The 25,591-nt window shown below is 36.4% G+C and overlaps 1 protein-coding gene across 1 annotated transcript in view; it reads left to right on the top strand.

The window, feature by feature from the left end:
• The window catches only part of LOC150102478 (protein trachealess-like), a 209,303-nt gene that overhangs the window by 118,251 nt on the left and 65,461 nt on the right, over positions 1-25,591 (top strand). Inside the window, exon 3 of the mRNA XM_090399600.1 lies at positions 20,098-20,177. Within this exon, the coding sequence (XP_090255726.1) occupies positions 20,098-20,177 (80 nt within the window). The remainder of the gene's footprint in view (positions 1-20,097; positions 20,178-25,591) is intronic.

Genomic DNA, 25,591 nt, shown 5'->3' with positions numbered 1-25,591 from the left:
GTTTATCTGCGTTGAGACAATGTTTCTTCCTTCCTGTAATGTAGGTCGTTAGGCTTAGAGTGAGCTTATGTTTGAATGAGCGTGAGGTACGGCTGATGTCCAGCTGAATCATGTCTATGCGACAATCAGGGTATGTTTGTACGGTTACTGGTCTCCTTTTTCCACCGTTCTCTACGTAGGAGAGCGCTCGCAAGTGAGGGTTGCCACTGCCGACTGTGCTGCGTCAGCCTTCTTCATGTGTCCAGCAGTGCTCAACCTTGATTGGGCGCCCGGAACAATGGTCCTAAATCAAATGGAAGCAGCAGGCAATTTACCCTAATCGGGTTAATAATAAGTCTGCTAGGACGGACTACGACGGATGAGCGACGCGAGTGAATACATCGTATGAAGACTCTGTGTGTGTGTATGTGCGCGCACGTGTGCTTGCCCCGGAGAACATGGTCAACTGGGCAGACTCTCTCTCTCTCTCTCTTTCTTTCTTTTTCTCCCCCCCCCCCCAACCTCTCCGTTGCGGCTGACGTTGATTTGCACGTTGCCGTAGTAGGGTGGTTGCTAACGAGATCAAATGCCCGCGTCCATTCCCAGCGGAATGTGGCCCACACTTCCGGGGGAAGGTTGTATTTTAGAAAAATGACGAACTTGAGGTGAAGCGTGCTAAGTCAAGAAAAGCCACCGAAGGCCAAATAGACCAAATTCTACTGATACTGAACTCCCTTGAAACACTGCCACACACCTCCCGAAAGACTAAAACTTTCCTCAAAGAAAGTAGAAAAAGACGGGGGGGAGGAAACACTGGGGGCCACAGAAGCAAGTCAGATATGAGAACTTTTGGCTGACTGATTCGAGCTTTTTTTTTTAATTCCCCGCAGAACTGATCTGACCATGCCATTACTGATAACACTAAAAAATAATAATCTCTCTCCCTTCTCTTATAAATAAGTCACGCAGTACTGAGATCCCCCCCCCCACATCTTATTTGTTGTCTAGATTAGGCGCGATATTTTGATTTAGTCAACATCGATATTAGTTAAGAAATGTATCATTAATACACTAAATTATCCTATCCAAATTCATTGATTTCTTAATCGATGACGGAATTAGTAAGGCCCTCAGGCACTAATATTGAACATTACAACCTTCGTAGAAATAAGCAGAGAAAAATTACCATCATTCTGTTCATGATGTGCTTTAATATTTAATTTTTGTAGACCTTTATGGTGATCATTAGGTTTATTTTTTTATCAAACATTAAACAATGAGAAACTCTAAATCCATATCGAGCATAATGAAATATGCTGTCCCAGAACGAGTATACTAAATTGTGTAACGGTAGATTAAAAAGATATATGTCATCGACTAAACTGCTGTGTTATGGCATCGAAATTAGCATCAAATCTCATTAAATTTCGCAGCAGTGTGTCGCAATTTCTGAAATTCGTTAAGCGAAGCTTCACTAACTACTTTGGACCATTACTGTTATTAATGTGTGAACAAGCGCTTCTAATTGTCGTACGATCAGTTGCGAAGTCGTTAGTGAAGCGTACCGCTTACCAAAGCGAAGTACACCTACTGGAATGTAGCCAAATATTCTACAGAGTAGCAATGAGAAAATCAGACGGGCAAATATTCGAACGAAATAATTGAAGATTTCACTTGCAAGTCCTTTACAAGTTCTGTTGTTTATGGGTGATAATTTGTCATACCGACGAAAAATTATTAATTCAAAACTTTAGTGGTTCCTAACGTGTGACATTGAAGCTTTCCTCCAATTTTGAATTTTCTAATTCTGCTCACTGCGTGTTTCAATTATTTGATTTTCGAAAGAAACCTTATACATAAATAAATATGAAGAGAGGAACTCTTAAACCATCTTTAAAATACTCCTTTAAAATACTAAAATTTGTTCTAAAAAAAGAAGCAGGTCAATTAATGATCCTTTCCGTAATGACTCAGTTTTCTTTCTTCTAAACCTTCAACTCATTACTGTAATATATTATTAGTTCTGTAAACGTTTGTTTGCATTCTTATTCCCTAAATATAAGTGAAGAGCCTTAATTGATCCGAAAAGAATTTTTTTGTGTTTTCATAATTTAAACGTGTGGCTTCTTCTTATAATTGACCCCTTACAATACTTGGATTGTGTTAATTACTTTGTAAGTTTGTTCCTCCATTTTTCTTTTGCATATTTAGCAGTGGCGGCTCGTGGCTTGAAATCGTGGGGGTGCTGCAACTTTCGAAATATACATACACACTGTAAGTACAGTGTATACGTGTTTGGATAAAATATCAAAATGATGGTAAAAATTAAAAAAAATAATTAAACATGAAAAAATATTGTTTATTATCGATAAAATTATACAGTTTGGTATAATTCAAAATTACTTAAAAATAAAATATGTTCTTCCTGTTTTGTTCCATGAAAAAATATTGTTTATTATCTTCTTCTTCTTCTTCCTAACATGGAATTTAGGCCATGTGGCCTGTTCCGGTCTCATGCCATCTCTTTCATGGTCTTCCGATTCTTCTTTTTCCACTTATTTTGTATCTGTATAATATTTTTGGTAGTTCAAAATTACTTACTTCAAAATTAGTTCAAAATTACTTAAAAATAAAATATATTCTTGTTTTGTTTCATGAAAAAATATTGTTTATTATCGATAAAATATACAGTTTAGTACAGTAATCCCTCGATTAGTGCGTTTTTGATTAGTGCGTCATTTTTTTTCGATACCCAAATTCGATTAGCCCGCCTATATACATCTAAAAAATAAATGTTACAGATTTTAAAACTTTTCGATCTATACATTTTTATGGCTATTTTAAAAAATCACTCACCAGAATGAAATAATTTAGTTACTGATTTAAAACATTTTATAAAGTTATTTTTAATGGCATACTACACTACTTCCATGTACACTATGTATACTATGTTCCAAATTTTTTACCGCCAAAATTTATGTCGTCTGCTATAATACGCCCACAGATTCGAGACCCTTCGACACTTCTGCACATGTCACAAAAAAGGAGAATCCATTCCGATAATAAGGTAATGAATCTGGGATGAGTTGTTTATTATTACACGTCGGAAAATTAACTTTTCTTTTATGATCATTGTAATTTTTAAAGTGGTAACTATTTTGCTTGTATAACAGTTGAGAAATTTTATCTATAAAGCACGTGATTTCGCGTGTTGGCAACCAATTCGTACGTCCTTCATTTCTTTCTCCCCTTCAATGATAACGTCCAAGAGTTAATTAAATCTCATTCTGAAGAATTGAGTGAATCCGATCTGCTAAATTTAGATGCACAGCGGAAGATCCCGAAGAATATGAAGAAAATTTAACCACTGATAGTCAGCGAAAAGCGATTTCACAGAAACAATTTGAAAATATTTTTCGAACAATCGAAGTTTTTAAGCAGCAATGCTTAGAGACTGACCTGATGAAGATAGCAGCAGTAAAATTTGCAGAAGAGTAGAAGAGGCAATAGGGACATACCGTCGGTTGTATGAAAAACAGAAACAAAATGTCCGCCAAACTACGTTAGCTCAATTCTTTGTTAAGAACTGTAGAATAATAAAATTTATATTCTGAATATGTTTTATTGTCTTTCAGCTTCATAGTTTTCTTTTAGGTAGACCCTGAGACATACCCTAATTCTTTTATAAAAAAATTAAGGTTCAAGAAAAAAATTTGAGGAACGAATTATACTTTTTTCCCATAGGTTATTATATTCGATTAGTGCGTTTTCGATTAATGCGCCTGTTTTAAAGAACGCATTAGGCGCACTAATAGAGGGATTGCTGTATAATTCAAAATTACTAAAAAATTACTATAACAAATGTTATGTCTTTAATTGAAATGTCCAAATATTTAAAGAGACGGACTAAACACGATAAGCACTACGAACACTCTACTAATGGTGCAAACTTCATATAAACAACAGTGGAACTGCGCGACGGATAGTGCCGCATTACGCTAATAGCGCTCATCTCACTATGACATGCATATGCTTGCGCGCGTAGCAATATGACACTGTGGTAAACGCAGTGCTGCTAGCGTCCATCGCTCTCCTAAGTGCTACAAGTTGGATTTTTAATATTTTTTTATCAAAATAAGAGAATTGTATAGGATTGTTGATGATAAAATTAAATATTACAAGCAAATATTAATAAATATATTTATGTATCGAGAAAAATTGGGGGTGCTGCAGTTCCGCAGTGCCTATGCACGAGCCACTCGTGATGTTTAGTATCTTTATGAAAAGATTTTTATGTTGTGAAACGGAAGTGATGTATTTAAGTGCTACTATATTGTGATAAGTTTACTCATGTAATATATTTTATTTTTGTCAAAAAATTAACTTTTGTTATAGTTTAGTGTAAAATAGTTTAAACGATTGTTTAAAATTCTATTGTTAAAAAAACGATTGTTTGAAATTTAGAATGCTATAAACAAAGCTTAGCGCACTCTAAGCAAAGGGTCTCCCTTAGTAGAAGGAGAAAAGAACTCGAAAACATATTGCAATCAGATTCGTATTTTTAATTACACGTACTGATCTAATCATCTATTTTTTATTTCATCTCTCATTTTAGTAACATGCACAATCCTAATTATACGTCACTCTGTCTATACACGTAATTAATTTTCTTTATTTCTCTGAAGACATCTTTTTTTATTTATTTGACATATTCCAGTTATGTGTATTTATCTCTATAATATCGCATGCTTCTGCTTATGTAATTATGGTTTGCGTTGTTTTACATTTCTGTAACATGCTTCATATCTATCTGCCTCTTCATTTATATTAAGTGCGTATTTATGCCTGACTGAACATGTGCTTCTATCTGTTTGTCTTGATCATATTTATATCTCTGTCTCATTGCATAATTGTCTCATTCTTGCTACTCAGTCTAATCTGTCTATCTACGAACCTGTACTGGTATCCTCTTTTTCTTTCCTTTCGGTTTTTTTTTTTTTTTTTGTCTTGCCCCTCACTCCTGTATCTTTCTCTGTTTCTTTTGATACGCCCCCCCCACATGTTTTCGTCTTTAGCTTGTTGATTTATCTGTTTACTTATGTAATTTATTATCCATACGCGATATTAGGCTATAATATACAAAGCATGTTAGAAATATAATTAAATTATACTACAATCAGATTGTTTCGATAAGAATTATTAGTCATCAGAGTAAATGAATCTCTTGACTTAAAAGTTGATTAGTTCCCAAGTACATGTCTACCATTTGTGGAGTGACTACTGCCTAGAATATATTATTCGTGGTTACTTTTCTTATACCACGAATATTTAGGTAGTTTTGTTAGGAAGTGTAGTTACGTTGAAAGAAAGATTAAAAAAAAAAAAACGATTTGTAATGTTAATATCCATCCTGGTTGGCCTAGTGGCTAGTTAATCGCTCACCACTCATTGTGTTGTGGGTTCGAATTCTATTGCGAGTGTCTTTTAAGTGCTAAATGAATTTCATTACCAACTGTGAGACACACCCTGCTTGTTGGAAGCCTGAGGCTGCTTGAAACGTTCAATGGTACTAATGTACGATGACTTTAATTGGGTATATTTCACGTAAATATATACATCGCTTCTGACAGGCTTCATCATAAGAACCACAATACTTAGTGTTTTTTAAATTGATTCGTTTTTTTCCTCATATAGATTGCAATAACATTAATAAGAACTATAAATAAATAAAAATGAAAAACTATCGAGATAACGTTGGGGTAGCCAAATTGTCTGCAAATTTTTTATTTTATTTTTAATTATGGTGATAATTGTTGCATTATAATTAATATAACGATAACAATAAATGTAATAGGGTTTTGGAAGTATACACGCACGTTTTCGCTCTTTTTCATTTGATTAAATATTGCCCACAGTTATCATTGCTACCGGATTTATTAACGTTAATAAATAAAATATAAAAAATGCATTTATATACTTATACAGATCTATCATAATGTATACTCCAGTATAATATTATTCCGTCACAAAAGTGATGAGTAGATGGAATATTCTTATGGACTTGATGAAAACTTTGAAATAAATCGCCATACTAATCTATGGTCATTTATCTTGTTCGTAACGAATACTCATCTCAGAGTCAGTGTACCTTATAGTTTTTTTTTCCCCTGCTTTCCTGTAGGATATTGCCAGAGGGGGAGGAGGGGACGAAAGAAGCAAGATAAAAAAAACTTCTGTCACTACCCGACAAAAAAGTTAGTCCCTAGACAACGGGCTGTATGACATCGTTTCCAACTGTTTATGTGTCTGTATGGAGTGAGGTCTACCGGTGTGTCTTATAAGAGAATGAGACCCTGGAGTGAAACAAGAGGATTGTTAAGATTCAGACCTCAGTCCTGTCAGGATGATGTATTGAGAGATTAATGGCTAATAACCCATAGAGAGTAAGCTAGCGTCGAGAGAGGCAGCCATGCGGATTGCCTTCGGAACAGTGCGGGGTCAATTGTCATTCCGTCGAGGTGGCTGAGGCCTCATCTCACGGAATGAAGCAGGCGAAGATGAAAGCCATATGTCAAACGGAAGCTCCTCTTGATTAAAGTCATGCGAACGGCTGGCCCAGAGTAAGATAGCTGCAGGACTATTTATCTACAATTGACAGCCTTTTTGCGTCGCTCACCTTCAGAAAACAAAAAAGAACCCGGCTGGAAACATTATCTTCGTCAGTTTCTTCAGTCTTGTAGTCGGTTGCGTCAACAGGCCGGTTTGTAAAGCAGCCAAGTATAAACAGTATTCGAACCTCTCGGCTACTGCCATAAATTTTCTGTCAAAAGGCCCGGCTTTTATAAATGGACGTCCACGAACGACAGAGGTACACTTTGCAGCCACCATACAAATGTGGACATCCCCGAACGCGCGCGCGCGCACACACACACCAACACCCTTATGGTTAAATGAACACCCGCCTCTTTCTTTGTCAACCCCCTTTGCCTCGGCAGGGGAGTTGTGGTTTGAATGACGACGCCCGCCATCACTAACTCGGTGGAAGTTAGATATGTGTAGAAGTTTACAGAACGCTGCCTTTACCCGGAACTAGAATTTTTTTGGACGATTTCTCTATGGCTGACTGAAAGTCTTAATGTGAAACAGAGAGACAGAAGAGATAAGTGGGACTTGCTCCCTTTCACCGCTAGATCTTTGATAACAGTGAAAGAGAGGGGGGGAGAGACAGAAAGGGATGGAGCAGAGAATGGGGAGGGAGGGAGGGAGAGAGAGAGAGTGAAAGGGAGGAAGAGAACTTTGTGAAAGGGTAAGAAAAGATAAATCCGTGAAATGAAAACTTAGACTTGATGTAATATAAAGAACAAATCATTCTTAAATACATACACACTCGAGCAAAAGTATAGTGATAACTTCATTTTAATTTTAATTAATTTTGCTTAATTAAACATAACTTACACATTTTAATCGAATGCTATCGTGTTTATATTAACTATGATTTCCGACGTCAGTTATTTTTGAACCCGCCTTATCTCATAACGACAATCTTATTTAATTTTTAAGATAATATCATTCTGTTCACTATGACATTAATGATCTGTTTCCTACACTATGCTTTTCCAGCACACACTGGTGATATTAAGACCGACTTCATTAAGTTGGTTAATTATCTCACAATGTTACAAATGTGCAGTTTATTATATTTATTTCTAAAGATAAAATAGGAATTAATTCTGACTCCTACATTTCAGTTGACCTTTTTCTAACTTGATATGCGGTTTTGTCGTTTTAGTGTATATTTAATTTCCGTAAGTTATTTCATGTTTTGATTCTTATATCACTCTAGAATCTATATGTTAATTGTATGCTGTACTTGTTAGCCTTTCATTAAATTATTTAATAAGAGAACTGGTGATTTTGGTATAGTGCTTGGATATTTAATCGTTAGCCTTTAAATAAATTAATTAATTGTTAGCCTTTAAATTCTATAATTGTTAGTCTTTGAATTCTTTAATGTTAGTCTTCAATTTTTTGCTTGTTGTCCTTTGATTAAATGTTTATTTGCCTTTGAATGGATTTTTTCCCTTAGCCTTTAGATGTGTTTTGTTTGGCCTTTTTTATTCCTGGTTGTTCTTTGCTATAGCCTTTAATTGTTATGCTTCTAATTTTTAGCCTTTAATTATGCTCCTGATTCTTAGCCTTTAATTATGCTTCTAATTTTTAGCCTTTAATTATGCTCCTGATTGTTAGCCTTTAATTATGCTCCGATTGTTAGCCTTTAATTATTGTTCCTGTTTTCTTGCCTTTAATTATTGTTTCTGCTTTCTTGCCTTTAATTATTGTTTCTGCTTTCTTGCCTTTAATTGGTATGTTCCTCTATCGATTATCCTGTAACTGTATTTTGGCTGCGAATGTTTGAAATGTGTACTGTTAAAGAATTTCTATAAATGGTGAAATTTCTCTGATGATATTAGCCTCCCTCTTTCTTCGTGTCATAATTGACAAGTGAAATGCAACATTCCATTACTTGACATAATGCAACAAGCATCCAACTGCGGAATTCCCTTGAAGAACAAGTTGAGAGGACTTCTTCTAGAGGATAATCCATTATGAACAGTCAACTGATTTATAGTCAATACTTAAGACGTTCGTTTTAGTTAGGAAATATTTCTCCCTGATTTCTTTTCAATCTGTCAAAGTCTCATCTTTTCGGCACATCAAAGGAACGCCGCTCTCACGTTGCCAAACCTACATCGTAATGAGCTTATCACGATTAGTCTGGTATCGGGAGCGTAGTGCAATAACGGAAATCTCCTTAAAGATACCATTAGATGTTCAAATAAGAAGATCTTCGATTTTGCTAAGATGCAATAATCTAATTATATACTTTTAAGTAACAGAGTAGCACCAAGCCTTTGAAGTGGCACCAATCTTTAAACAAACCCACGATGAGAAATGAGCATGATTTTCGGCGCCGGCAAGAAACCCTCAATAATTTAAAGCTTGCGACTTGGAGATTTGTCTGATAAAAGTATTTTATCGTAGAAAATTTAATGTCAGAATTGTAATCTTAACGTATGTATATAATGCGGTTAATTATCAGAGGACTGGTGATTTTGATACAGTGCTTTGATATCTTCGGAAGAAAAATTACGAGATGAACTAATTTCTTAAAGGGAATGGATTATTAACTATTTGATTTTGTTTGAGCTGTTGGAGAAGGAAAGGCAACACTAGACGTGAATTAACTTCGAAATCAACAGTAATGTAGAATTTTCACTTGGTTTGCTTGATATAAAATGCATTGCTATTTTTCACTGCACGTATATTTTGCATTTATATTATATATATATATATATATATATATACATACATACATACATACACTTCTAGGGAATTTATGTGTCCAGTTTTTCTTTTATTTAGCGTTTCCTGTTAGTAAATGTGCTAATTAACAACCCCAGATTGTTTATCGTTTCATGATTCAGTTTTGTACTCATCGTTTAATTACAAATAACGTTTTTATGTTTGCTCATCTTACACTTAGATCTTTAATTTATGGTAATCTTCAGTATTATTTTAATCAGTATCAATATCATCCTTGCCGGCATTAAGACTAGTAGGCCAGTCAAGTTAACTGACTTTCGATGCGTATCTTTACAGATCTTTTCTTTAAGAACTAAATTACAAGTTACTAAAACACTATAGTGATGTTTACACCTATTTACTTGTTAATAGGCGTGTTCGTAGTAGAAAAATAGTTAACTCGTGAATATCGATACACAGCTTACTATAAATTGCAAACTGCTTGTTTATATTACAGTTGCCTTGCTGTAATTACACTGCAAAAATACGATTACTTATGAATGTAGTAAATCACTAAGTATCATTGGTTTTGGAAATTAATTTTCCTATGTGTATGCATGATTTTGATGATTATTTGATATTTAACGATTCTGAGAAATCACGGTTTGATTTTTCAGAATCGTTGAGAAATCGCGGGATATTTTGCAGGATGGTTTGGATAGATTGGCATACTGGGAAAAGGAGAATGGATTCAGTTTAATGTGGCAAAGTGTAAGGTTTTGAGGTGAAAAGAATTGTATATCACATTGGTGGTATACACCAATGTGATATACAATTGACGAAGGACACATGAGTGTTAGTGGATAGGGAGTTAAACTTTAGTGAGCACATAGCAAAAGTGGCTAAAGCAGCTCATCAGATTTCTCGGTTACCGAAGAATACGTTGAGAAACAAGCAGGTTATTGTTTCTCTTTATCGAGCCTCGATAAGACCCCATCTTAACAACTGCGCGCAGATCTGGGTGCCAGGGTTTCTTGGTGATGGAGAAGGTGGAGAGGAATCAGACGTGAGTGACCAAGATGATATCAGGGCTATGGAACGAACCTCACGAGAACTGGTTGAAGATTCGTGGGTTACAGAAGATGGTTGATAGGCGGAAAAGGTGTGATATGAATGAGGTATACCTCAGTATACAAATTACTGAGGGTTTTTTATAAGATTAATTCAGAGAAAATTTTTCAGAACAGGTCTGGTGGTGAGAGAACTAGTGGCCATCCTTGGAAACTGAGTAAGAGTGTAGTTAGCAAGGGTGTCAGAGGCTCCTTGGGGTAGCCCTTAATAATATTAATAATATGAACCAAACTTTCATGAAGTTTGAACAGTCCGTACCATCCATATTATTGCCATGCTTTCTGATTCGTGGACCTGCTAGCCATCGATTTAATCTAGAAAAAAAAGCGTGAAGTACGGACAAACGCAGCAAATGATTGAGGCTTTACATTCCATAACGAGGTCCTGGAATATTTCTGTTCTTCCTTCTAATCATTCAATACGAGTAGTATCTGTCTGGAATACAGCGAGCATTATGAAGAATTCCAGTATTTCTTCCGTTTCGCGGCTACAACATTAAAAGGGAATCCTACAGCGTAGACGCTAGGTTGTATACTAGACTGAACCTAATTGTAAAGCTTAAGGAGGCCTCTATTTTAACTAATGAATAAACTTACTGTCACTGACCTCACAGTTACTTGAGTAATTCAGATGGTTGTATTTGTAGCTGCTTATGTACGGCTGTGATTGAGAAGGTTGTATTAATTTTTCCATGTGTATGGCCGTCATTAACTATCACCCACGTTATTCGCTTACCTATCAGATAATTCTAACCACTCTTCAAACACTTGTTTTCCTCTCACCAAAAAGTCCCATTAATTATAATGTGTTGCTTGATTGTACTTTAGGTAGCTCCTTTTCTATTGGTATTGATATTTTCCTGTGGCCACTCTCGTCACTCTATTGTGACTGTTGTCTAGCATTATGAGAATTCCAGGTCGGTTAATCTTTGTGATTTCCAGTCTTCCTTTCGTTGGTGGAAATGTTCTTTGTTTAGATCCAAAGATCTAAATATACGCGCCCACACCAATTCTTAATATGTATGGAAACCGTTATTCCCCATTCTGTTTTAAATTCTTATCCCTTATCTAAGCCTTTTTTTTTTCTATCACATGTACCTATTTGCTATGCGGATAACATAAGAATCGCGTATAACCTAACCAATATTTTTATCGAAATCTTCAACTTCCTTTTTTCTTTGCATACAATAAAGTTGATAATATTTCTAAACGGGTATCCATTTATCGGCAAGTCCAAAATGGGAATCCCAGGGAAAGGGAAAAAATGAGATAGCAGGGTTTTTCATCTGCAAAATAGGCAAACCGGCAAGAACCGTAATTATCAGACATAATTCCAAACGAACAACCTTTACCCAAGTTATTGGCCACAGTTTCTGTTCCGCCGACCTTCTACCATTTTGTTTCTCGATGAGCCCAAAACTTGAACATGAAATTACAATCCTACTGCTTCTTCTTCAACCCACCCGTCCTAGGGCGGCTCAGTGATTAGGGGACTACTTTGCTGCATAACCTAAAGGCAAGTATTTATGCGTGTACCACCTGTGTATTTACAGGGATGGTTTACCTGTTTCGAGGGAATAAAAACCCCCACCCACGTATGAGACTACCTAACTCACCATTTGATTGAAAAAAAAATTGGATAATGGTTCCTCACATTATAAACGGGATTCCAACTAGCTTTGGCCCGTCTGTACCTATTGAGCTACTGATGCTCTCTGCTTCAGTCTCTCAAACAATAAATATATCCATTAGCAAAAACCTTTCTATTTCTAAATGACCGTCGTATGCATCCTTCCCACTTTTATTCTTCCCACAGGCATTTATTTTCTCTGGTGAATGCTAGGGAAAAATAAAGAAAGCGATTTCACTTGATTTCTTCAAGTTATGTTTTCATAATTTGACATATTTTAGTGCGTGGTCAGTTTTAGCTTCGGACTAACACCATTTCAACCTTTGCAGGTAACATTGCTGTACCTCACAATTCAGTTCTTTTCAGTGGAACTGCAACAAATTCAGTGCGTGCTTTTGCTAATTACAGCATATCGCACCGTTTTTTGTTTTCTTATTTGATAAACATTGCATTATCCAAACGAATAGTTTTCAAGATATCCATCACTACTCACCTCCTTAAATATTGAACTCCAAACGTGTGTGTGTGTGACACCACATTTAGCGTATGTAGGTTTGAACAATCATATAATCGCACTGAAACAAGTACTCGAAAACAAATAATTATATATTTTAATATATATTACGTAATCAAGAACATTACACTATATCAACTCTACAAAATAGTTATTTATTATATAAATAACTTCCATGGCAGTATTCAAAACCATATCAGTAACTATATCTCCTAATCTCCCTCTAAATATATTCAATTTCGACAAAACAAACTTTTTTTTTCTTCATTTATTGTACTGATTTTTAGAAGAATTCATTTCCTAAAAAATTCAATTTATAGCTATTTAAAAATGTCAACAGTTTCTTTCTTATCAACTTCTAACCCATTCATGATATTAGTACACAATACGAAAGGGTTAGCGGAAAAAATACATTGGAGAAAGCAAAAGTGAAACTACTGATTACATATTGTAGTCTGTTTGAATTACTTTATACATTTCTGTACACTCAGACACTTTATTCATTATAATCAATATTTAATGCACAACTTCCTTTCTATATTTCTATAAAGGTAATGGGCAGTTGCATTATATTGCTGTTACTTTATCTGAAAGGCGGAAGTATTTCGCTAACAATTACGTAACATTCTCTTCGGCATTTATTCGTAAACCGATGGCTCTCACTCGCAGCTACGCCATGATTTGAAGGGGCTGTTTATGAGCCAACCATTTCTTACGTAGTTGTCAATATGTTCGACATTATTACTGCTAGTTCTATTAAAGTTACCTCACTCGACTAAGCGCGGCTGAGTGGATCTTTGCAAAAGTGTGTCAAACTGCACATAAGTTAATTCCGCTGTGCAACAGGCTAGATGGAACTGAAATTAGATGAACTAATTACGCCTGATAAAGTTTGTTTCTGATGTCACTAACCAAAGCAATTATCTGAAGCGGAGCTTTCTACATTAACCTAGCCTTTCCATCTCGGCAGGCGTCACAGTTATATATCACACACGCACACACGGCAGAGAATACTTGAGAAGGCAGCACTAATGTAAGGCAGGAGAAAGAAAGTAGGTGGCGTCATTACTTCAACTCCCTACGGAATGTTAGGTCACATGTACCTCCCCCCTACCAAGTGTGGTCTCAAGAGACAAATGTTACTTTACAGCTACGGGATGCCGAGTGTTTAGGCCAGCTGTCATGATTACACTTGGCAACATGCCGTCCAGTTAAATGGACCTCTGCCTCCCCCACCAATAATAAAGAGTCCAAGTTTATTTGCCTGCTACATTACGCTCAGCACTTCACATTAATAAGGGATGGTACGGCCAGCAATGTATTCACCCGTTTCATGCGATGCACCGATAAAGCAGTAATTGAAAATGGTACGTACACAGATAGACAGTATTTCTTTATTTATATCCCACCTATTTGTTCTTACCCTTCACTACACTTGGATGATGCTATCCTAGGATTTGTGGTCATTAGATTACGCCATAGGTGATGGCTGACAAGGAAAACATAAATATATGTTTAGTTGAAAGCGCGAGATGCATATTTGAGTGATCAAAGTGCACATTGGCAAACAACAAATGGTTTAATTGTTGAATAATATAGATATTTTCCTACTGTTATACAGCTTAGGGAGAGTTATTTTTCTGTTTCTTACTGAATTCAATAGCTAAAAGAAACAAAATTGTAAGTTATCAGTATCGTGATTGATTACACATTGAGCACTAGGTTATTTGCACACTTTAAGTAAAATTGCAAACAAGCGTGTAAGGCATCGATGAAAAAATTCATAATTTAATTTTTATATGATTTCCTCTTCACCTTTCCCCTCATGAAAGGCTGTAATCTATCTCACATTAACACCTTGAATAGGCTAAGGAGTAGATAATACAAGAGCTCTGATGAATAGATAGACCAAACATGAAACTTATTCAAGCCTCTGGTAAACCGAGTGCGTCCTCGCACACCGACTGGTGAAATTCATTTATCACCCGAAGACAGTCGATTGGCTGACCAGCTCTCAGATTCGAAGTTAAAATTGGCTTGAACACTGTCTTGTATACAGCTAGTGTACTGTTCTGACTAATTTCTCTCTCTTATTCCATATAAATTTATTCAGTTGACTTCCTACAACTCCAGCTTTCCTAATGATTTTGTCTATTTCCTTGAATTGCCATCTTCATTAAAGCCTGTGCCGTCTAAATATTGTTGAAATATTTTATTTCTGTAAGTTCTCTATTCTGGAGAATGCACTTGATGTTTTTAGTATTCCTGCCTACATATGTTCATCGTCTTTTTATTGCTGATTCTCATACCAAATTTATTATGACAGTTTAGTGAGGGAATTCTAGACTTGTATACTGGATTGATTTAGGAAGATCACAATCGTGTACATAAAGATTGAGATTTACATCTCCAATTTTGATATCATGTTTAATACCGCTTTCCTTCATAATGTGATCCATATAGATAATGAATAAGAGAGGGGATAATGTACATCCTTGTCTCACACCAGATTTAACATTAACCCATCTTCCTGTACTTCCTTCAATTCTAACTGCTGACTTACAACTCAAATAAAGACTAAGTATTGCTCGATATAATGCCCCACTGACACCATACAACTGTAGCGTATTGAATAGCTTCTCTCTTGGCACCTTATCATATGCCTTTTCCAGATCGACAAAATTTAAATACAGATCTTTGTTACATTCCCATGATTTCTCGACTATTGTCTTAAAGTGAAAATCTAATCTTCACAACTTCTATTCGCCATGAATCCAGCTTGTTCTTCACAACTTCTATTCGCCATGAATCCAGCTTGTTCTTCACCAAGCTTCCGTTCCACAATTTGCTTAGTCTTTCCTCAAGTATACTTGCATAAATCTTACTAGCAACCCACAGTAGGAAAATGCTTCTGTAATTCTCAGTTTTATTTCCCTTTTTAAGATGGGTACTGTGAGCGCTCTGCTCCAGTCATCTGGAATTCGACCTGCTATTCAGGGTTTCTGAATGGCGCAGAGAAGCCACTATAAAACTTTCATACCTTCATATTTGAACATTTCTGGTCGAATTTCATCTACTCCATCTGCCTTTTCACATTTCAAGCCTTTGATGGCTTTTTCTATCTCAATTATTTATGTGTACTCGTGACCGTCTTCCTCTTGAATGTTTCCTACTCTAACAAACCAAAGGGCTCGCCAAATATCCTCTGTTGCGAAATACCACCATGCTATTGCTGCTTGTTTCATTTAGCAATATTTCATGTATATATTATTATAATCATAAACGACAACTTTCCAGCTATACTTGGACTTGGCAACCATAACTCGAGGATAAGGTGGTTAGCCGTATGTTTCCCGGTGTGTCCTATGTCTGTTAATGCGTGTGTTCAGGGCCGGTTTGCCTGTTTTGGGGGAAGAAAACCCCGAGTTTTTGGATGAAAAAAAGAACCCTATCTCAGTATGAGACCGACTAACTCACCTTTAGTCGAAAGAGACCATATAAAGGTTCCTCACGTCACGGACAGGAATCTACCCCAGTCTTTCTGACTGAAGGGCTTGCCTATATCGACTGAACTACGGAGGCTCTCCATCTGCCTTTTAATTTGCATAATAATAAGAGATAATTGTATCTTTGCTTAAGCAAAAGCATAGCTACACTGAAGCACGTGGGGGGGGGGGTGCGTGCAAAAGTTTCTTTCTTATTCGCTTACATATTTTAGCAAAATGTAATAAACTATCTACAACCACTTTTTATTATCCAGAATTCTAGTATAACCAGTTCCTATTTCAATCCGAATGGATTTTTTAGCCACCATCCGGATTTTTAGCCGGCCTTTCTTTTAAAGCAACTTTCCATTATGTTTCTTGTTTTCGCCTGATTCAAAAAAAAAAAAAAAAGGCGGCTGGTAAGAGTGCTTTGCATTATTTCCACCCATGAGTTGTGATGTGCAAAATTGTCTTTGTCCTGTGTTGTGAAATATCCTGTTCATACTTCAGAATGTTCAGGAAAAAAAAGACCCAACCAGTAGTAATCGGTATGGCCATTGAAGCTTAAAATGCGACTAAATTACCAAAAGAAGTGTCTATACATGTACATTGTAGTGTACACTTCGTATTGCTCAGTATAAAACAAAAAACACATACTTCAGGGATTCCCAAACTTATATTACTTTATGTTCTTAAGATATTTTATAAATTTCACACACCCTTTCTCAGAAAAAAAATTATATCAACAAACACGTCCTTTCCCGGGAAACCACTGGTGTCATCAGGAGAATGGCGCTTTCCCAATTTGTGGAGAATCTCTGATATAGAGCAATGGAAAAAAATAAATAATAAATGGAAAAGAATTACACAGTGTCTAGTTTTTTTTATGATTTTTTCTTCTAGTTTTTAAATTATTATAATTTTCGAAATTAGGTATTTAAAAATTTAATTAGCTAATTTCTCTTTTTAATTGCTTTAATTTGGTTTTCATTATTTTTTATTACTATATTAAAAAAAAAAGCAAAAAATGTCCTTTCGGGGAGGAATGTTTTCGAAATTAAAAGTGGCAAAGGCAGACTAAGCTCTGCAGGCTATTGTGAAGTTCTCTCTTCAATAAATATAAAATATTCATTGGAGTTATCCTAATACTACATACTTTAATAGATTTCCAGTTGGTATTAAAGTATATGTGAATTGAAAAATACTTTCTATACGAAATTACTGTAAGTTTTTTTCAGGTTTCCGTCTTATTTTTACAAGCGCACAAATGACTCGGAAACAAGCGTTGGTCCAAGGAAATCCTAAAAATAAGACAAATTAAAGGTGAAATCATATCTTTTTCAGCGTTGCAAAGGTCGACCAAGCTCTGTATTCTTCATAAACATTAATTTTAATGCAAACCAACGAAGGAGGATACTACAAAAATCAATAAACATCATCTCGTTTTTTTTTGTTTATTCGAAGTATAAAGAATAAATATTACTAATACAAATATGATCTTCTTGTAAATTTGAGATGATCAATATATTTCACGAAGCTGATATTACATACAGAGGATGACAAGCAATATCTCACTGTGATGTGTGGTTAGTGGCGAGGAATGAATTCAGATAAGCACTCAGCAGAGGAGATCCATCGCATGCCCAATGACTTAATATCGCATTGGGGAATGATGTCATCCGGTTTGGAATGAATTTAAAAGATAGAAATGTTTTTTCGTTTTTCTCTAAACACTTCAGTTCAATTTTTATTTTGTTTAACCACCGAAGTCGATTAAGTTACTTTGCCGTTCGCTGGAACTCATTTCTCCTATTTTATTCCCTACATGAATCCGATCTGGACGCTCTCTAAATATCAGTATACGCCCATATGAAAAGCGTTGTTAACGTTCGGTTCTCTCTAATTTAGTTCCTTTTAGGAAAATTTGTCCTCAAATATCTAAGATTTCAAGTTTCGTAAGAGCCGATGATAAGGCTGTAGCATCTGTACCACATTATCTTTCAAGAAAATGTACAATTTATGGCGTTTCTCTCCATTAGCTGCTTCGGGAGATGTTAAGCTTTTAAAAGGAGATTCTCCACGCTAATAAACTTAGCGCTCGATGCTGGTCGAACGTCGAGATCATGTTTAAGAAACAGACAAACATACCATAATGCCCAATAAAAACCTTTATCGCGAATGCCAGTGCTTATTATTCCTGTACCCCCTGCGTGAGCTAGCACTAAAGCCGGTCTATTGACTTTCCTTAGAAACGTTCCCAAATATTAACAGTCAATTCCTATCAGCATCAGATATCTCTCTCTGTGTGTGTCTCTCTCTGGTGGTAACGTAAAAAAAATGAAATAAAAAGTGGTGGATGGTGGGGAGAGGGGGGAAAGACGTAAAAGCCGAAGATACTAATGTGGGAAATAGAGAAAGAGAGAGACCGAAGTTTAAATTCCAGGCACTCAAACCATATCTTATGCACTTTTCAACTGCCGCGGCTTCACTAAAGTATTCGAATAGACATCTTAGGTTCGGGGAAAAGAGAGAGCGAGAGAGAGGGGGAGGAGAAACAGAGGGGGCGTCCATAACAGAATTTGTGAACTGCAGCATAGTGTAAGCGACGCCCCTTTTCTCAAGCTATCAATTGAAATACCATCAGGAAGCATTATGGGGTGTTAGAAGAAATTTTTTAGACCTGCAGGGCAAAGGCAGAACCTTGGAAGGGGACCTAGGCGTCACAGATATGCCCACAGTATTAACTGTCTCTTTTTCTTCAGGTATACTTTCCATAATCTAATAGCGAAACCAGGCTATTTATATCCTATGAGGATGGTTTTCGAATAATGTGGTTAGGTCTTTGACACACAGCCGTGAACAGCGTGGCAATATCAATTTATTCACAGAGGTACCGACTGCCGAAAGCGTTTATGAGATTTTGTGGTGTGCCGGCTAAATTTGACTCACAGATGGAGGAAGGAGCGTTGCCTTTGCGGTCGCCATCCCGTCATTGTCATAAACAAATTTTCTCCTGTACACTGGCATCGGAAGGGATCAGATACGGCATCGACAATCACATTTGTGCTGGGGGATTCTACAGGATGGGGGGTTAGGGGTAGGGGGGTGGTATCGGAACTCACCATTACCACCAAGAACGCTACCTCCAGTGCCTAGGACATAATTTCCCCAGCAAGCTCTCAAATGCGTTTTGACAAGTTCCATATATCATCGCTCGTTTTATTTCTCCTCCCCGTGGTGACAGTAATTCCTCGGTGAACGCGGACAGCGATCGCACGCAGCTTAGCTTCACCCCCTGACCAGAACCTCGGGAGTGTGTGATGAGGAGGCGTGATGTTCGGAGCTCGTGTGTCCGCTGACCTTTACCCCCAGGGTGCCGAAGCACCATTTATTGTGTGGGTTTACCGAGAGATCAAGACGGATGGGTGGCCCAGAAGGTTACGCTATGTATACTACCCATTTTGGGCCTGCCTATATTGTCTTCATGACAGAGAAAACTTCATTAAGTGTCCCATATGGGAGGCGATTAGGAAGATAGAACGAGGGATAGAGTTTCCCCATCTTCCAGGCTTAAGACCACTTTTCTATGGTGGCGTGCTCGGCGCTTGGCTCAACCGTGAATATAGGGGCATCGAATATATATATATATATACTCCTTAGTAGAATAGAGACTGCCATTTTGATTTTTCCCACCATGCTTTGCGACGACATTGATGTTATTTATTACTTCATTAACTCTGTTTCCATTGTATTGTCTATTCCATCTTCTGTAAGCCCAGATCAATAGATTTTACAACTAATAATTGACATCTAATGGCCACTTTACTGTTATTCTTATGATATATATAATTAAGTTTTTATATATAAAAAACTATTCTGACTTAATTCTTTTTAAAATGATATTTTAAAGGGTTTTTTCCCCCACTTTGCTTCTTTTCAAAACAAATTCGAACTGCAGTTTGATTTTGAATTAATGTTTATTAAAATTATCTAAAATTTAAAATATAAACGTGTGCTTTGTGAATATTAATATTTATTAATGACTGTTCTGTGTAGGTGGGCCTCTTAGGCCTCGCTCAATGACAACAGTCGCTATGGAAATATTTGAACAACACCAAGGCACGCACATTCTTCAGGTAATTTTGAATCAATTTTATTCTGTGTTATGCATTTATTATTAATTAAGAATAGAAGATAAATTAGAATATCTTTTATAATATGATTTAGGTGAATGCTGTTAATTAGTCATATGGAAATTGAAGTAGTGCAAGATTTACAAAATAGTAATCTTGTAAATCTTGCATTACGCTATCAGTCTGATCACAATAGTGACTACTCAATATATTAGATGGCTCACCTTTTTGGTAGACTTTCTTTTTTAGTACAGTGTTGCTTGAAGTCTGGTGTGAGGGTTGCTTTACCAACTGGCGATCCAGTTTTCCTCTGATAAACATTCCTGTCTTGGAATGGATGACCAACAGCAATAATCATAATAATAAAATTAAATCATTGTAAATATTTAGCCTTATGATGAAGAGCATAACAATGTTACCAACATTGTTGTGCTCTTCATCATAAATAGTCGAAGTTTAGTTTTTGTCGTATTGAAACTGACACATTGAGAAGTGAATTGATATAATTGTTAAAATTCAAACAATGGTTCTCTTAACGAGTTGAATTACAGTTTTATAATTACAAGTTTTATTTGTTGAATTTATACTGCATTTTTGTCTCTCAACAGCTTAATTTTTGTCGATTTTGTTTGAAAATATAATGCAACCCTGATAAGTAGACAGTTTCTTTAATGTTTTTTCTATCAGAAAAACTTCGAAATAAAAATTAATTCAGCATAAAACCAACCCTTTAGTAAGAGGAAACAGTAGAGTAGTTATTGCTATCGAATTATCTCTTAATAATTACTGTTTAACTAACTAAAAGCATCCAGTATCGTATGTGTGTATGCATGCATGAACTTTGTTATTGAATACTCTCTTCGTTCGATTCTGCTATTTTATTGCTAGTTATCCATGTATGGGTATGGCAGTGCGGCTTTTCTGAGAACTCCCTTTCCCCTTAAGAACGTAATAGGCCCTAATTTTATTTTCACTATTTATAGCATGAATGTCCATGAGAAGCTGTCGTTTCGCATTTCCTATGCAAAGTGAATTAGGGGCTTTCAGATGGCGGGAAAGGTGTAGCGAGTTTGCCGAGAGAGCCTTAGTATTTTCGGAACGTTATGAGCGTTTAGTTGAACAAAATTCGTTTATGCAAATTTTCTTTTGGACGAAGATGAACTTATAAGAGTTCACTAATAGCCATCTGAAAAGTTGCTAACTTTTGTGTGCTGCCTAGTGGTGTATAACACGGCCTTTCTCCGAGATTCGTTCGCCCTACACTCAAAGGAGAAAGTTTGTAGTTGGGAATAATAAGAAAAAAAAAAACACACAACACAAAAGACAAAGCTACCAGATGAACAACATCACTTCGGTAAGGATGAGAACCAAATTGTGGCCAAGCCAGTTCGCAACTTTGTGATGGTACAAGTGAAAGTCTAATTAGAAAGGTGGAGTAGAAATAAATTGAACATTCCGAGCCTTTATGTGCACATCGAAAACTTTAAAAGAACTTGTAATATATTCTTATCTTGCAGTCATTTCCGTATTTATAATCAATGGAAAAATCAACCTTTTGTCGAAACATTTTCCTAAAAAGAAATGGAAAAGCAAACATGTTTCTTTTCATTTTTACACAAGTATGTATTAAGATAAATCAAACGTTATTATTATCTCTACAGCTATTTTGTGGCAACCCACAGTAATCCTTTGCAAAATATGACTTGTTTTTTAAAAAGATATCGCTCTGTTTAACAGGTAATAGCTTCCAGTAAAATTAGCTTCATTTAGACTTTTACTTGAGAGAATAATTAAAATTGACACGCAAGCAGGAGGTAAGAATAACTGTAATGGGTAGCTATTTTCAGACTTCGTAAGAGATTGCTATAATGTTAGTGTCAGATGGATTCCGGTAACTTAATGATCAGTTAGTTCAAGTCATCCCCTTCATCATCAGCTATGAATTTTAGTATTTATATATACCTGCAAGAGCTAATTGAAGACGAATTGCTTATCGCCTTCATAATTAGTCTACGGAAATGCAAAGTAGCGCTCAATATTTCATTTTAGATTGATACATAATGAACACAATATCTGTCATAGCAAGGACTAAGTAAATCTGGATACAATGCGGAATTTAAATTGCGCCCACACCAAAAATTCTCACTACATTTCAATCCAGAAAGAAATCCAATTCGCTTGTAAAATCAAACGAAACTGTAGTGTTTTCTTATATAAAGGAAGCTTGATCACTGCTAATGCTCCTCAAGTATGCGTCATCGAATATTGATGATTTTTTAAAATATTTTTAATTACCTGATTACACAACTAGGAATATGCACGACAGTTAACTGCGTAACCTATAGATGTCATTGGTGTTCTAATTTTTATCCAAAGCGGTTTATCTTTTTTTTTATGACAGGGGAAAAGAGAGAACACATTTTACTTTCCATAGTCTACTAACGTCATCATATACAAGTTTCGTAAACTCCCAGCCATCAGCTTCTTCAGTGTTGGTCTCTTAGGAGGGAAAAAAAATTAACGCCCACTGGGGATGTTTTTTTCTCTCTCTCTCTCTCTCTCTCTTCCCTATGAGGACCGATGAATGGTTCAAATTGCATTTCGTTTGTGTATACAGGCGTGGTCCAAATGAACTGCAAAAAAAAAAAAAAAAGAGTTGACCTTTACCTATGAGAAGGAGTTCATTTGCTGCCAGCTGTGTTCCGACAGCCTCAGGGTACGAAGGTCTTTAAGATTCTACATATTATGTGTAGTGGGGAAAGGGGAAAAATCGGATACATCAGACTCTAAAAAACTATGTAGCAAGATAGCCCTGCCGTCATGACAGATAGGAAAAACTGTACGATGGGCTAAAAATGTGTGCGTGACACTTGACGACAGCTCTTCCCGTAATCAGCGATCAAAGGATAAGCATTCTTCTCCCTCCCCAGGTACAGTGGAGCAGCTTGTTAACGTGTCATACGTCTAAAGGTGGCAAGGAAACTAGAAGATATTTTCTTACCATTCCTAAAGTCTTCGTTACACCAATTATCTCCCCTGCCATACACCCGATAAACGGTGCTGTGATGATATACCACTCCGACCCGAACGAAGTGGTGCACAACTAAAGCTGTTGTTATCATATAAATTTGGAGCTCAATAAATCTTAGCTGCCTTCTACTACGAAGGCAGTAATCTTAGCGAGAGTAGATCATATATTGATAATTAGTGTAACAAAGGGGTTATTGTGAGCCCGCTATGGCCATTTAAAATGAGACCGAACCTCCTCATTACCATTCGCATGCTAGTGTTGCTGACACGACCCATGGGACACGCAAGTGCTGTTCTCTCTCTCACTCGTGCATTCTTACTATGGGCCGGGCTGTGTGAGTGTTGCGTGTGTGTGCTAGCTCACGAAGAATCATTAACACCACATAATAACCGGTCGTGTTCTACAGAGACGAGTTAAGGAAACGTGTGAGGGAGAAGTGATTGAAGCTGTATGTATGCACCCAAGCCATCCCGTTGTACCGTATGACCTGTCGGGGTGAATCCAATAAAATTTCGCTTTCCCCCCACCGACCTCCCTTCACACCTTAGATATACCTGCTAAAGCATGTTATTTTATCCAACCGAGGACCGACTCATTTGCATAATCCCACCTCTTTTTGCATCTCTATGGATGGCGCTATTTCAGGACAAATTTGCACACTTACTCCATAAAAGTGCAAATTTTAATTCGTAATTTGCTTGAAGCTTTATGAATTCATAGTCTCATCTGACTTGAATGAATATTAGTAATTCACATGTAGAATAAAAATAGTAAATTAACAAGATTAAAAAATCAAGCCACTTCAGACCTTCGATAAGTGGGGCTGTGATCTCTCCAAGTGTAAAATTAAATTTATTTCCCATTCAGGATCATCCATGCCCACAGTGGGATTCAAACCTAATATAGTCTGTTTATTTATGAGGGTTAAATATTTCGGTTCAAACCTAAACGAGATAGTTCGCGAAATATGAGTAAAGACACTAAATTTCATCAAAATTCGTCCATCCAAGGCAAAACAGTCAGACAGACACATATTCACACTAACATATAAATCAGTCTAAAAGGCGTTTACTCATTGCTGAAAAACGCGTCTGAAAAGCGGATGAACAAATCCAAACTACATATAAGGCTTGGGGGGGGGGATTGGTTTAAGATAAGTTGAAGTGTATTTTAGATTAAGGATACTGACAAGGAATTCAGTTAAATTAAAGCTATTAAAATTGTTCATTTTCATCTTCTAGTATAAGCGACACACTTTCTGATCGGCCAAGAAAATAAAAAAAAAGAATAAAATAAAAAACACAGACAGAGAGAGAGAATGAGAGGCAGGAAGAGAATGCAAAAGAACTCAATTGCTCACGAAAAAATGATTATCCTGTTTGGAAGTCTCGATCCGATTTGGAAGTGACGTCATATGACAGATTAATGGAAGATTCCCCCCCTCCCCCCCCTCTTCGTGCATCCACATCGAACGTTTCCACTCAAGGAGTGTCGTCACCAAGGGTTGTCTCTTTTTTAGGCTGCCGATGTTGTTCAGCAGTCATTTACTACCAAGGCACTTATACCAGAAGGGTCCTCGTGTTCGGGGGAGATTAAACTATTGATGTCATTGCTGTCTCTCTCATCCCGCCCTCACTATCCCTTAAAGTTAACGTCTCATTAAACGCTTATAGCAGTTAAATGGAAGTCGTGTCACCTTTTGCGTGAGAATGAAGTGACAGCTTTCAAATGCATCGCTATTATCAGTGTTTGGAACGCATCCTCATTGATACGATGTGCTTTGTATTAACACAATATACGACGCATCTGGTTTTGCACGCTTCGCTGTAAGAAGGGTTTCTAAACAGTTGCTGCTATTAGTGGAGTAAAACATTGTGTTTAGCATTGCAGACGTATCTGTTATCCTTCTAATGGGATCCTGTTTCAAACACATCGTTATTATTATGGGTTCAAGTAATTGTTATTACCCAGCATATTTCAAATAGATTGTCATTATCGGTATCAGAAGTAAAGTGTTATTATCGGCATTTCAGGCTTATGATTTGCAATCATTCCAAACACGTTATTGCTGTAATCTTCAATACTTGCAATTTTTCAATCTTTTTTTTTTCTCTTTTCTTCGTAACAGATATTATTTAACTTGCCCTGCCAATAGGATACAAAGTTTATATGAATAGTCTCATACGAAAGCTAATTCGCCCAACTAGAAGGTCAACCTTTTTTGAATAAAAAAATCATTCGTCCCTTGAGATTTGGTTGAAAATCCAAACCGTTCGCTAACTTTTATTAAAGTTGCAGGGTCGTTTTCAGACTAGTGAAGGTCAGTCAGTTTTAATTCGCGCCATAGAATTTCGGCTTCCCCCCCCCCCCCCATAAGAGAAAGAAC

This window comes from Typopeltis vanoorti, chromosome 10, assembly GCF_054136105.1.
Source record: "Typopeltis vanoorti isolate ZY-2024b chromosome 10, IOZ_Tvanoo_1.0, whole genome shotgun sequence".
Lineage (NCBI taxonomy): Eukaryota > Metazoa > Arthropoda > Arachnida > Uropygi > Thelyphonidae > Typopeltis > Typopeltis vanoorti.
Note: the sequence above shows the minus strand (reverse complement) of the source record. Positions and strands in the feature narration are given on the sequence as shown.